General features: G+C 49.9%; 1 protein-coding gene across 1 annotated transcript; it reads right to left on the reverse strand.

The window, feature by feature from the left end:
- Positions 1 to 805: 805 nt before the first annotated feature.
- Positions 806 to 8,175, reverse strand: RCVRN (recoverin). Its single transcript, XM_063108879.1, has 3 exons — positions 7,795 to 8,175; positions 3,758 to 3,869; positions 806 to 921 (listed from the first exon to the last, which is right to left on the reverse strand). The coding sequence occupies exons 1-3, from the start codon at positions 8,173 to 8,175 to the stop codon at positions 806 to 808; spliced, it is 609 nt and encodes a 202-aa protein (XP_062964949.1).
- Between the last annotated feature and the right edge of the window lie 4,125 nt (positions 8,176 to 12,300).

Consider the following 12,300-nt stretch of genomic DNA (forward strand, 5'->3'; position numbering starts at 1 on the left):
TTGTCCCCCACCACAGTCCACTGGGTGTGAATTTAGATGTCCCTCCATCAGGAATGTTATCCCTGATCCTCCCGACTAGGCAGCCCCTCCTATTGTGTCGTCTTGCAGTGCTCTGCATGTGTCCATGGTAACCTTGCCCGCTGGTCATGGCTACTTCGAAATCCGTCGTCCCCTCTGGACCGTGTCTGTGTCGCCCAGCGCCATAGGCTCAGCACTCTGGCTGGGACTGCAATCGCACCACAACCTTGTCTCTGTGGTCAAGCTGGCAGAAATCACTTCCTTTTCCAGCTCAAGAATGATCAGCCAGCTGGGTGCCCAGTTCCTCTTGCATTTATTGGAAACTGCTTACCCAGCAATCCACAAAGGAGCTTACATGGGGGTGACATTTAGGACTCCTATGACCTAATCCTGGGATTATCCCAGGGCCTGAGGCTGGTGAGGCAGAGGGAGGGGGCGGATGGGCTGTGACCAGAGGGACAATATGACAGAGGGAAGAAGGAAGCGAAGGAAGCAGTAGATTGCTAAAGATGCTTCAGTTTGGCAGGAGATGTGCTGTGGGTTTGGAGGCCTTTCTCTTGGCCCTGGGGTGTGCGTGTGCATGCGTGTGCATGGCTGTGTGTGTGCGTGTGAGTGCGTGTATGTGCGCGTGTGTGCATGGCCGTGCATGTGCGTGTGCACATGTGTGAGTGCGTGTATACGTTGTGCATGCATGTCCATGGCCGTGCATGTGTGTGTGCACGTGTGTGTGCACTCACGGGTGTTTATGTGAGTGGTGGGGGGAGGGAAGAGAGCTGAGAGGTTGGCATCAGGGTTTCTTTTCCTTTATCCTCTCCTTCACTTTTTGAGGCTCAAACTGGATCAGTCGCAGAATATCCTTATTGGCCAGGGTCCCCTCAATGAATTCTTCCTCTGTAAGTTTATCTGTGCAGTAGGAAAAAAATATACATAACAGTCAGGATTGGCTGTTTCAAGCTGCAGTGAGGCCGACATCCAGCCAGTATCTGCAGGAGGAATGTGTCTATGATGGAAATATTGACTGTTCAGTGCCCCCGAGGGTACCTCACCCCACCCCAGATATCCATCTCCTCTCCAAGACCCTCCCCATGAGCCAGCAACGAGAAGGTTAATGACCAGCTCTGCAGAGGGCCTCCAGGTTGCCAATCCTGTGCTATGTGCCTTTTCCGATCAGTTAGTGCCTCTGCCTTGCTGGTTATTCAAATTTAAATAATTGATAATAATTATCACTATAATTCATTATATTTTCAATATTACCCCAAGCCTCTAGTCTCAAGTTCTGGGAAAGCTCCTGGGGGACTGGGCAAAGCAAAATAACCTGGACGTCTGGCCTAGAGTATCAGTTGAGAAGCAGGGAACAATGTCCCCCCAGGGAGTAGGGAGTGAGAAGAGAGGGTCCCATGGGATGTCCCTGCAGCACACAGGCAGTCCCATGATTCCCAGCTGACAACTCTGTGATTCCTTTCTATGCATCCATCCCGCATCCCCCTTCTCTCTCCTCATTTGGGATCAAGACCGAGAGAGAGAGAGCCTTGCTCCAGCCAGGCCCAGTTTCCCAGTGTTTTCACCAGGTGGCCACTGTATTCAGTTCAGTCCAGTTACACACATGTTTCTGAGCCCTTCCTCTGTGTGTGCCAGATGTCACTGTGCTTGGGTTGAGGGTGGCTGTGTAATAGAGGAGAGTGAGATAAAGTCCCTCCCAGGAAACTCTTGGTCTGGTGTGGAAGACAGTCACATGTAGAAACAACTCTAGAACAAGACAGATGCTCCTTTCTGCTCACGGTGCCTAGAACATAGTAGGTACTCAACAAAGCTTTGCTGAATTGAATTCCATTCAAGACTTATGATTTGGGCCTTGCAGGCATCTTTAATCTTCCTGGGTTAGGATCCAGGAGGGTTCCCTATACAATCTGGGTGGTGAAATTTGGGTTTTAACATCCCAGCTACCCCACCAGCCTCACACAGAACTTGAACCCACCACTCTCAGAGCCCGACTCTGCAGTGAGGCATTGCCTCCAGATAGGGCCACGTGAAACACACACACTTCAGCCCTCTACCACCTACCGCCCTGAGGTTCACCTGGGTGGGTTTTCAGATTAGCACATAGCAGAACAGGGGGCTCAGCACACGGACAGACCCAGAGGGAGGTCATGAAGGGGTCAAAGAGCCGGTGGGTGAAGTGTCACAGGCAGGTGACTTAAGCAGCTGGGGTCTGTGCAAATGAGAAGGTGCTCCATGGAGAGGCGCCAATCAGGGCCAGGGCCTGGCTAGGAGGAGGGGAGCAGAGAGTCTGGGCACAAAATTTAAGGAAGCACTCATTTTGGGGCTGTGTGAGTGCAGGTTTGGTACCCAAAAGTGAGCGCCTCCCTAAATTTTGTGCCCCAGCAACTAGTTCTCACCCCAGTGACCCTTATGTTCCTTAGACTCCATCATTTGAGGGCAGATTAGTAGGAATAGGACCTTCTCTATGTGCCCTTATTTAGCATCCTTCTCAGGCCTTCCTGAACCCTGGAGAGAGACAGCCCCAAAGGTCATAAAAGGGCTCCTCAGATGCCTTCAAGTCATGCCATGTTTTATCAATTGTCAGATTTTAAAAATCTCAATTGCTGGCTTATCTTAAAAAAAAAAAAAAAAAAAAAGATGGCGTGGCACCAATGAGCTCCATATTCCCATGTAGAATATGCTGGAAGCCATCAGACCAGACATCCACTCTCTGCTATTTGCTAGTCCCCATGACATAGTGGGGTTACTGTCCACTTCACTCATTTTCATCATTCAGGCCCCTTTGGCCACATGAGTTTGTAGCCTGTGACTGACACCAGCTCCTCGCCCATGCCCTGCCTGCGCTGGACTGATGGCTCCAGCAGCCGAGTTCTGGGACCCTCGCTGCTTTCAGTGCAAGACCACACCTCCCGCAGGCTGCTTCCAGCCAGCAACTGAGCAGGGCAGTGCACAGAGTCAGGTCTACTGAGGATGCCCTGCCGGCTTTGCCACCTCTTTCTTTTCTTGGAACGACACTGTAGGCTCAGATGCCTTCCTTTCCCCTCTGCCTGGCAGGGGTCAGTCTGATGGCTTTCCCAGCCTCCTCTAGATCCCTCCCTGTTTTCTCTCGTCAGCCTTTCCCCCCGTAAATCTCCAGCAATCTAATTTAAATCTCAGAGGATCCAAACTAATTTCCTAGAGTGAAACCATATACAGTACATCTAGATCCTACTTACTTGGGACTTGATGTTAATTAAAGGCTGAGCTGAGCTGAAGCCTGTCCTTGTTCTAACTGTGCAGATAGCATTTTTAGAAACAAGTAAAGTACACCAAAGAGTCTAAAAATGAATTCTCCATTTAAAGAGAAAGGAGGGATTTGATTCCTCTAAATTCCTGTAGTGCAAATTCTATTTGCACACAAACTGAGTGATGTTACTGCTTTTACTTTTTACTATTCCTTAAATGCAGGCTACCTCTATGATAACGAAAGATGTTTTTCTTTAAAAGCACTCCATAATTTAGAGCTTCCTTTCTTGCCCAGGGACTGGCAGGCAGTGAAAAGGGTTTTGTGAGAGATGGGGCTGTGGGCTCAGCTCCACGTGGCAGCAGAATCAGCCCCTGCTGACCCTTCCTCACAATACAGGATGACATGAGGTGTCCCCAGTCCTGCCTGGTCACTGTGGCTCAGAAAATAAGTCTTGTTGGGGGTCTCCGGGAAAGAGCCTGTAAGTTCAAAGACAACGAAGAGAAAGGAATTCACCATCATCTTTCTTTCCGAAGAAAGTCCAGATCTTCTCAGCTCGCTTTTCTGGCGTGTTTTCATCATCTGGGAGATGCTTCATGTCCTCAGGACTGATCATTTTGAAAATAGCCTGTACCAAATCAAGAGAAAGAACCTGTAAAAAGGAGTCGTTAAGGGGCTGGCAACCTGGGGGAAACCTGTGTCTTAAATCATACATAAAAACCAACTCAAAATGGATTAAAGAATTCAACGTAAGACCCCAAACCATAAAACTCCTAGAAGAAAACACAGAAAAGCTTCTTGACATTTTGGATGTAACACCAAGAGCATAGGCAACAAAAGCAAAAATAAACAAGTGGGGCTACATTAAACTAAAAGGCTTCTGGGCTGGCAGGTTAGCTCAGTTGGTTAGTGTGCAGTGCTGATAAACTAATAAACTAAAAGGCTTGTGCACAGCACAGGAAACCACAAAACGAAAGGCAGCCTATGGATGGGAGGAAATATTTGCAGACCATATATATAGTAAGGGGTTAATATTCTAAATGCACAGGGAAGCCCCACAACTCAATAGCAAATGAATGAAAAAATGGGCAGAGAACCTGAATAGTCATTTCTCCAAAGAAAACATACAAGTGACCAACGAATACATGAAAAGTTGCTCGACATCAGTAATCATCAGGGAAATGCAAATCAAAACCACACTGAGATGCCACCTCACACCTGTTAAAATTGCTATTATCAAAAAGACAGGAGATAACCAGTGCTGGTGAGGGTGTGCAGAAAAGGGCACCCTCGTTCACTGCTGGTGGGAATGTAAACCGGGGCAGCCACTATGGAAAACACATCAGGGACTCTGGGTCACCTCCCTCATGGTTTCCCTCTCTCAGGCCCAAACAGCCCGGGAACCAAGTGTCCTCCAAGGCACTGGTTACAGGACAGACGCCCAGGCCCCCATCTGATCTATGGAATCACAATTCCTGGGGGTGGGACCTGGGTGTCTGTACTGGAATGTGGGGAAGGGGTGAAGAAGGCTGTCACTTGTTTTGTACCTTCCTGTACTGTTTGAATTTTCTGACCATGCAGACAATACTTGCTTTTTTCCTCTCTTTTTTGGCAGCTCGTCAGCGCTATACTTTCATTTTTTAAAAAATGAAAATAAAAAATAAAAATCTTCCTGATGAAAATCTCATGGCAGCTCTGAGGCTGGAGTTTGGGAATCCTATCTCAGACCCTACCTGTCAAAGGTTTTAGAGTATCAGATGGCTTCTTCTGTGTCCACGTGACACCTCAGTTCTCCAGCAGGACTGCCTTATGGTAAGAACAGTTAACATTTGTTGAGCACTTAATATGGGTCACTTTTCTGAAGTGGGTGTTATCGGTCCCGTTTTACAGATGATGAAACAGACAACTAACTGAAAGTCAACCAGAAGAAAGCAGAGATTCTAACCCAGGCACTTTGGTTCTAGAACCTGCTAGAACCAGAGTCTGCTCACCTCCTTATCGCTGGAATGCCTTGGAGAGTGTTGGGTGAGGCTGGGAAAGGGAGAGGCAAGGGGCCCGCAAGAACTCCCCAGAGGTCTTCCCAGGGCACAGGAAGCCCCTCATTTAACCTACTGGAGCCAGAGAAAGGCTTAGGTCTGGGCACAAGAATCCTTCCCACCTCCCTCTCCTCTAATAAAGGAGCCAGCTGTGCAACATAGAAGCAGGATGTGCCTCCACACCTGTGAGATCAGGGAAAGGGATGGGTGGCCTTGAAGTGCCCGTCTAGCTCCAGGTTCTAGGATTCCACCAGCTTGTAACACCAGGGCTGGCCAGGCCCACAGCGGACACTCAAGGCAGTCAATCCTCCAGTGTTGGGGCAGGCTTGGGGTGCAGGCCGGTGTGTTGGGTCTGGCCTCCCTGGAGACACCTGGGAGCAGGTGAGGCAGGGGCAAAAATGCTGTGCAATCAGCCCGAAGAGAAGGTCAACAGGGCAGCAGCCTTGCTGGCAGCACTCAGAGCCCCTGAGGTGCAGGGCAGTGTGAGTGGCTCCCAGCGCTCCTGTGTCCGTCCTGAGCCATGGGCACCATCTGCGGGCTTGATGGCTAAGTGCTGGAAGGGATGGGCCACCTGCCCTACCCTACTTCCAACACAAGGGACAGACAGACCTCCAGGGCCTCAGGAAAGGCTGCAGAAATCCGCCAGTCTTCACCCTGGGCCCAGGGAGGTTATGTGATTTTCCCTTGGTGACACAGCTGGCTGGTGTCAGAGCTGGGAACACGTTCCTTCTGACTCCCAGGCCAGCACTGTGCCCATGACTTTGTAGTCTGGTGAATAGCAGAGCTTGTGCCACCTCGTGCAACCTCAGCCACTGACACCCTCTCTGCCTCTCACTTTCCATCCTTCTTTCCTTCTCCCTCCTTCCTTCTTTTCTTTTTTCCTCCCTCCTTCCCTTCCTTCCCTTTCTTCTCCTTTTCCTCAAAAAGCACCAACTCGTAGGCCTCTGCCAGGCCCAGCATTCTTTGGGTGACTCTGATGACTTGGCCCCTGTCCCAGGCCACCTAGAGACCCTACGGCCAAGCTGGGGGAGCTTGCCCTACAGGCCGCGCCCAGCTGACAAGGAGGTTGGCACATGCCTGCCCTGAATGGGAGGCCCAAGCTGGGCACTGTGGATGAGCCCACACCACAGGCTGCACTTTGCTATTTGATTTATAGTTTCTCCTAATAAGGGTGGAGGAATCCTGCAAATGAAAGCATGTCTACAAATGCACAAAAAAATTATATAAAATATGAAAATACATTCTCTCTCCTAACAGGAATGGAATTAGAAAAAAAAGCAAGTGGCTGGGGCAGGGAAATTTAAAAAGAGTCAGTGAGAGGTAAGTTAATAGACACAAAACAGCTACGTAGGAATATTGGTATACAGTTGAGCTAGGCATCTGTCATTAACAATAACTTACTGCATGTTATCAAATGGCTAGAGGAAAGGAGATCGAATGTCCTCATCACAAAGAAATGATTAAGGTTTGCAATGAAGATGTGGTAATTACCCCGATTTGATCATCACATATTGTATTCATGTATTGAAATAGAGCCCTGTACCCCACAAATATATATAATCAATATGTTTCAATAAAAAAAGGCATCAAAAGAAGAGAAAAAAAGAAAAGATATTCAATGAAGGAAACTATAACTAATGCAATAGGAAAAAAATCAAAACTAATGTCCGAAAATATAGGAATATTTAAATAACCTTTTGGCATTTCCATGAGATGGCATTCTAAGCAGCTATTAAAAATGTTTTGAAGAATGTGTAATGATATGGAAAACACTCCTGATAAAAGGGTAACTGAAAAAAAGTATGATAAAAATCACACGTGAACACATCACAGTTCTAAAATTGTTTAAAACTGCATAGATAAAAGACTGGACAGATATATACTGATATGTGAAGAGTTGTTTTATCTGGAGCAATTCAAGACAAGTTTAATTTTCTTTTGCATATATTTCTAAATTTATGAGTTACTTATATATTAGGTAACAACTATTCTTAAGACACCTAAAATAGTCACAATGAATGATCAGACACTGCGACAACACAGAGAGAGAAGGGACGTGTACTTTGTGTTGGGGAGACTGGGGTGGCCAGAGCCGGGGAGGAGCCAAGGCCCAGGTGCAGTGACCACCGGTGCCAGGAAGGACGTGAGGACCGGAACTCAGAGCTTGTGTCCCCCAACTCTGACCTCTTTCTACTTGTTGTGTGTTTAAGATTAATTGTGACAGAATCTGAACATGTACTGCTGAAAACGTTGAAGGACATTTTAAGGAAGAAAGGGAGGAAGAAAAGGAAATAAATATCAGTCACAGGAAGAAAATGAAGCTGTGGAAAAGTGCCCAGCTCTCTGTTAATATCAGCCTCCTGGAGCCCTTCCTGTGCCAGGCTCTCAGAGCCACTGTCCCGAATCCCCCCACACCCCACCCCTAGCTCTGGCTCCTTCTGCAGCAGCAGCAGCAGCAGGGGGTGGGGGAGGGGGGCCCAGTTCTGCACAGCCAGAAGGGGAGAGGGGGACACTGACCGTGACGATCTCAAGCACTTCATTCTTGCTGATGGCCCCGTTGCCATCCACGTCGTAGAGGGAGAAGGCCCACTCCAGCTTCTGGTTGGGCTTGCCCGCGGTGGTCATGTGCAGGGCGATGACGTACTCCTTGAAGTCCAGGGTGCCATCGCCATTGGCGTCGAAGCTGCGGAACACGTGCTGGGCATAGGCCTTGGGGTCGGCATCGGGAAAGAACTTGGAGTAGATGCTCTCAAACTGCTGCCGGGTGATGCGGCCGCTGGGACAGTCCTTCAGGAAGGACTGGTACCAGGCGCACAGCTCCTCCTCCGTGAACTTGGTGTTCAGCTGCAGATCCTCTAGGAGCTCCTTGGACAGGGCCCCGCTTTTGCTGTTCCCCATGGGTGAGGGAGAGTGGGCAGAGGCTGGGCAGTCACCGGGTGCGTGGGTGGGATGCACGGGGTCTTCTGGCTGCTGGAGCTCAGTGTCACTGGGAGATGGAGACCGAGATGCTGGAGGATTAGGAGGATTTATGACCAGTTCTTCTCAGCCCTTGGAAAGAGGAGGGGTGGGGGAACTGGGCAGAGGAGGAGCTCCTAGAACCTTTCTGAGATTAAAATAAAGAGCCAAGGGCAGGCGTTGGATTCATCTTGGCCTGCTGGGAAGATGCTGGGAGGATAGGACAGGAGGTCCGAAACTTCCGAGCTGAAGCCTCGGGCCAAGGCCTCCCTCCCCTGCCTGCCCCCAGCTGCAGCCCTCTAAGAGCAATGATGCTCCCTGCCTGTCTCCACCTCTGGGGGTGTCTCAGGGGCAGGGAGGCATCTCATGTGGAGCCTGATAGTGCAATGGTTAGGAGCACCATCTCTGGAGCCAGCCCGGGGTTCACATCCCAGCTTGGCCACTTAACTAGCTGTGTGACCCGAGCTCGTTTCTTAGCCTCTCTCTGCCTGGGATGCGCTTCTCCTAAACCTTTGTTTCAGTCATGTCTTTGCTTAAATGTCAAAGCATTTAACCTTCACAGCAAGGCCTATACTGACCACTGTATTCACAATAGCACCCCCCTACCCCCAACCCCATCAGCACACCCCAAACTCTGCCCTCACTACAATGGAAGCTCCGTGAAGGAACAGATCTTGTCTGCTTTGTTCCTGGCTGTGTCTCCATTGATAGAACAGTCCCTGGCAGATTTGGAGCCTCTGCAAATATTTCTTGAATGAATGGGCAGAACAGCATCTGCCTCACTTTCCTATAAAGCTAAAATGAGTTAATATGCGTGACACACTTACAGGGGAACCTGGCGCATAGTTAGTGCTAAATGCTTATTAGTTTTATTATTCATCAATAACAGGGATCAAAAGAGAAAGTCCTGCAGGGGAGCAGGTCACCTGAGTGGAGCAGGCCCGCCAGGAAAGCATAGGGAGTAGCGGGGCCTGTGTCACACACAAAAGGGGCTGCCAGTGAACGTGGTCATTTGAAAGTGGTCACATGGGATTGTGAGATTTTTTAAAATTATTCAGGAGAAATCCAAAAATCAGAGTTTCAGATGCAATTTCACACTTTTAAACGTTGGCAATTAATTTGAAATTTGAAATTTTAAAAAACGCAGTGTGGGCCAAACACACTACATCTGTGGTTTGGTTTCAGCCGGCAGGTCGTCTGTCTGCAGCCTGGCACGGTGCTGGGAGCTAGTAGGCCCCGATACACGTTTGCTGAGTGAGTGAACGGTAAATGAGTGAGTGGCCGAGACGGGGCTGTGCAAATGAAGGAAGGCTTTGTGTCCTGCAGTTGGCTCGGGTGTGAGCACAGAGCACAGCAAAAACCACAGCGAGCATGCTGTATGCCTGGGTTCTCATCACTAGAGGGAAGGTCGGCAGTGCCCTGGGCTTAGCTGAGCACAGTTCTGGAGAGAACACACCTGCAAGCCCAGCACTGCCACTTGGGATGGGGGAGCTGTCTCTTCTTTGCCCAGGGGTGGGAATTATGAAGAACCACCCCCACAATCTCCAGGAAGGTAAGTCGGAGTCTGTGCACTATTTTCTAACAGGCTAGTGGCCAGAGAAAGCAGGTCCCTGCTGCTGGGAGACAACCACCTGCCAGGCCCACCCCAGTGTTGCTCAGGAAGAATGGAGAAGTCCAGGCACTGCAGTGCTAACGCGCCTCTCCCGGCCACCCTGCCTGCTATGGTTCCACCTTCATGTTACGGGTGTGTGTGTGTGTGTGTGTGTGTGTGTGTGAACTTCCTAGTTTTTTCCATCAGTTGTGATGGATTATTCTTAATAGGAGCTCTCTCTCTTCTTCTTCTAGACTTGCACTATCCTGTCGCAGGCAATTGTTCTCAAGCATTTACAAACAGGACAGTCACTGAACCAACCAACCAACCCACCCACCCACCCCAGGCTGCACACTGGAACTGTGTTCCTTCTAGAGCTCCCTTGCAGCCCTGACACAGCCCTGGGGGGTGGAAGGAAAATGAGGTCAGAGGCCTCGGCCCCTTGCTCTGAGCCACGAGCAGGAGGCAATTAGAGGTGTCTCCTCGGGGCCAGGTCTGTCCACATTGAGAGGCCAATGTTACGGGTGAGAAACGGAGGCTCAAAGTGGCATGTGGCTGGCCCTGGTCACACGACTGCAACATGGCAAAGCCAGGAGGAAAGCCCTGTCTGCCAGGCTCCTGGCTCAGGGTCCTGCTCTCTACTCTATAGGTGCCTCCTTTCCTGGGAAGGACAGAACCGAGGGGGCAAGAGTCTCCATCTCTACAGGTGAGGAGCTGGGTTGCCATGACAATGGAAGAGGCCGTGGGTGAGGGGCCCTAAGGCCCTGGGGTTAAGAGGCTGTGGGTGAGGGGCCCTAAGGCCCTGGGGTTAAGAGGCTGTGGGTGAGGGGCCCTAAGGCCCTGGGGTTAAGTGGGAGGAAGCTAGAGCTCTGTCTTTTCTGTACTTTCCAGGAACAGGGAGGAAGGAGCTGAAACCAGGTTGGAAGCAGCCTGGTACTGTCCACAGTCTCCAGGTCGCTGTGTCTAGGAGGGACCCCGTGGGAGGGGACCGCAGGCAGCTGTGTTGATGCTGCTGAGAGTGAGGGGTCACGGCCTGGAGGTTTGTTTGAAAACCTGCATAAACATCTCCTATCGGGGGGGAGAGCTCATGCTCCTTAGCCAAACAAGTTGTTGGAGATGATGTATTGTGAATAGATTTGTTAAGTCTGAGCCAGGGCCATTGACTCTCCCGGAACCCCGAAGATCGCTGGCCACTGCTGCTGGGGAGAAGCCCTGGTCTCCGGGCAGAGACGCTCAGTCCGTGTGTCTCCCTTGCCTTAAAGAGGCAGAAGCTTCCCAGAGGCTGGACCTGCTGCCCACAAGCAGGAGCTCAGCGGTGGCTGTCACTGGGGTCCAGACCCCACCCCCACCTCTCTACCTCCCCTATGAGCCGAGGCACAAGATGACCAAGTCAGGCATGTACGTGGTTGCCCCCAGTGCCCCCAGAATCAAAGGCTTGAGACGACCAGCAAAGCCCTGCAGCACCAGCCCTTGTCAACCATTTCTGAGCTCACCTGCTCTCCGGCCTGTTACTCTGGCTGTCCCTTCTGCCTGGAACATTCTTCTCCCAGTGAGTGCTGGGCTCCCTCCCAGGTCTTTGATCACAGGCCACCTCCTCAACACGGCCACTCCAACTACTCTATTTTAATACTGCAACTTACCCACCCTCACCCTGGCCCGCTTTTCATTTTCCATAGCACTTAACACCTTCCACACCCACACAATATAATGTAGTTACTAGGTCTCTTGTTTTGCTAGAATGTAAGCTCCAGAGAGCTGAGCTCCTTATCTGCACCTAGAGCAGTGTCTGTCATATAACAGATGCACCCGACTGCTGAATGAATTAATGGATAAATGAGAAAAGAAACAATAGCCTGCAGCCCTGGAGGTGGGAGGAAAAGACAGGGGGTAAAGATCACAGAGACAGGATATCACCAGGGGGTGGGGCCAGGTGCCCTTTGTCCCTCTGGTAAGTCATCAGGAGTTAAGTAGCCTGGGAGGAATGCTGAGACCCTTCATACAAAGGAGAGCGAGGCAGCCCTCCAGGACGGAGGCTTGCCCAGCGGGACCTAGTGTCTCTGGACAGTTTATTTTACATGGGATGAATCTAAGCATCTCAAGTGTACACACCAAGGCGAAGAAGAAAACAAGATAGCATTTGTCTTCCTGAAAACTCTTTATAATAATGCAGGACAATTATACATAGCAAACGCCTTCAAAATTTAAACTCTTTAAACATTTTTCAGCATTAATACACACAAATGCTATTACGGGGGTGTGGGAGGGGATGGGGAGGGGTGGGTTACAGCCTCCATTAGGATCAGAGTTTCAACAGTGTTACTTATAAATTATATTACATCAATTTTATTTACTGATCTAGGCAGCCAGAGGATGGAAGGATATACAATGTGGAGTAAACACATTCATACCGGGGTGAGGGATGCTGGCAGGAGACACGGCTTTTTAACATTAAAAATGTATAAAGTATTTAGCAAAAG

This window comes from Cynocephalus volans, chromosome 10 (assembly GCF_027409185.1).
Source record: "Cynocephalus volans isolate mCynVol1 chromosome 10, mCynVol1.pri, whole genome shotgun sequence".
Classification (NCBI taxonomy): domain Eukaryota; kingdom Metazoa; phylum Chordata; class Mammalia; order Dermoptera; family Cynocephalidae; genus Cynocephalus; species Cynocephalus volans.

What these genes read in the sequence shown, in the direction of transcription:
- RCVRN (XM_063108879.1), bottom strand. Translation starts at nt 8,175, where the DNA reads ATGGGGAACAGCAAAAGCGGGGCCCTGTCCAAGGAGCTCCTAGAGGAT. An exon ending in AAGTGCTTGAGATCGTCACG is followed by an intron (nt 3,870 to 7,794) that starts GTCAGTGTCCCC and finishes GATTTGGTACAG; the next exon opens with GCTATTTTCAAAATGATCAG. An exon ending in CTTCGGAAAGAAAGATGATG is followed by an intron (nt 922 to 3,757) that starts GTGAATTCCTTT and finishes CCTACTGCACAG; the next exon opens with ATAAACTTACAGAGGAAGAA.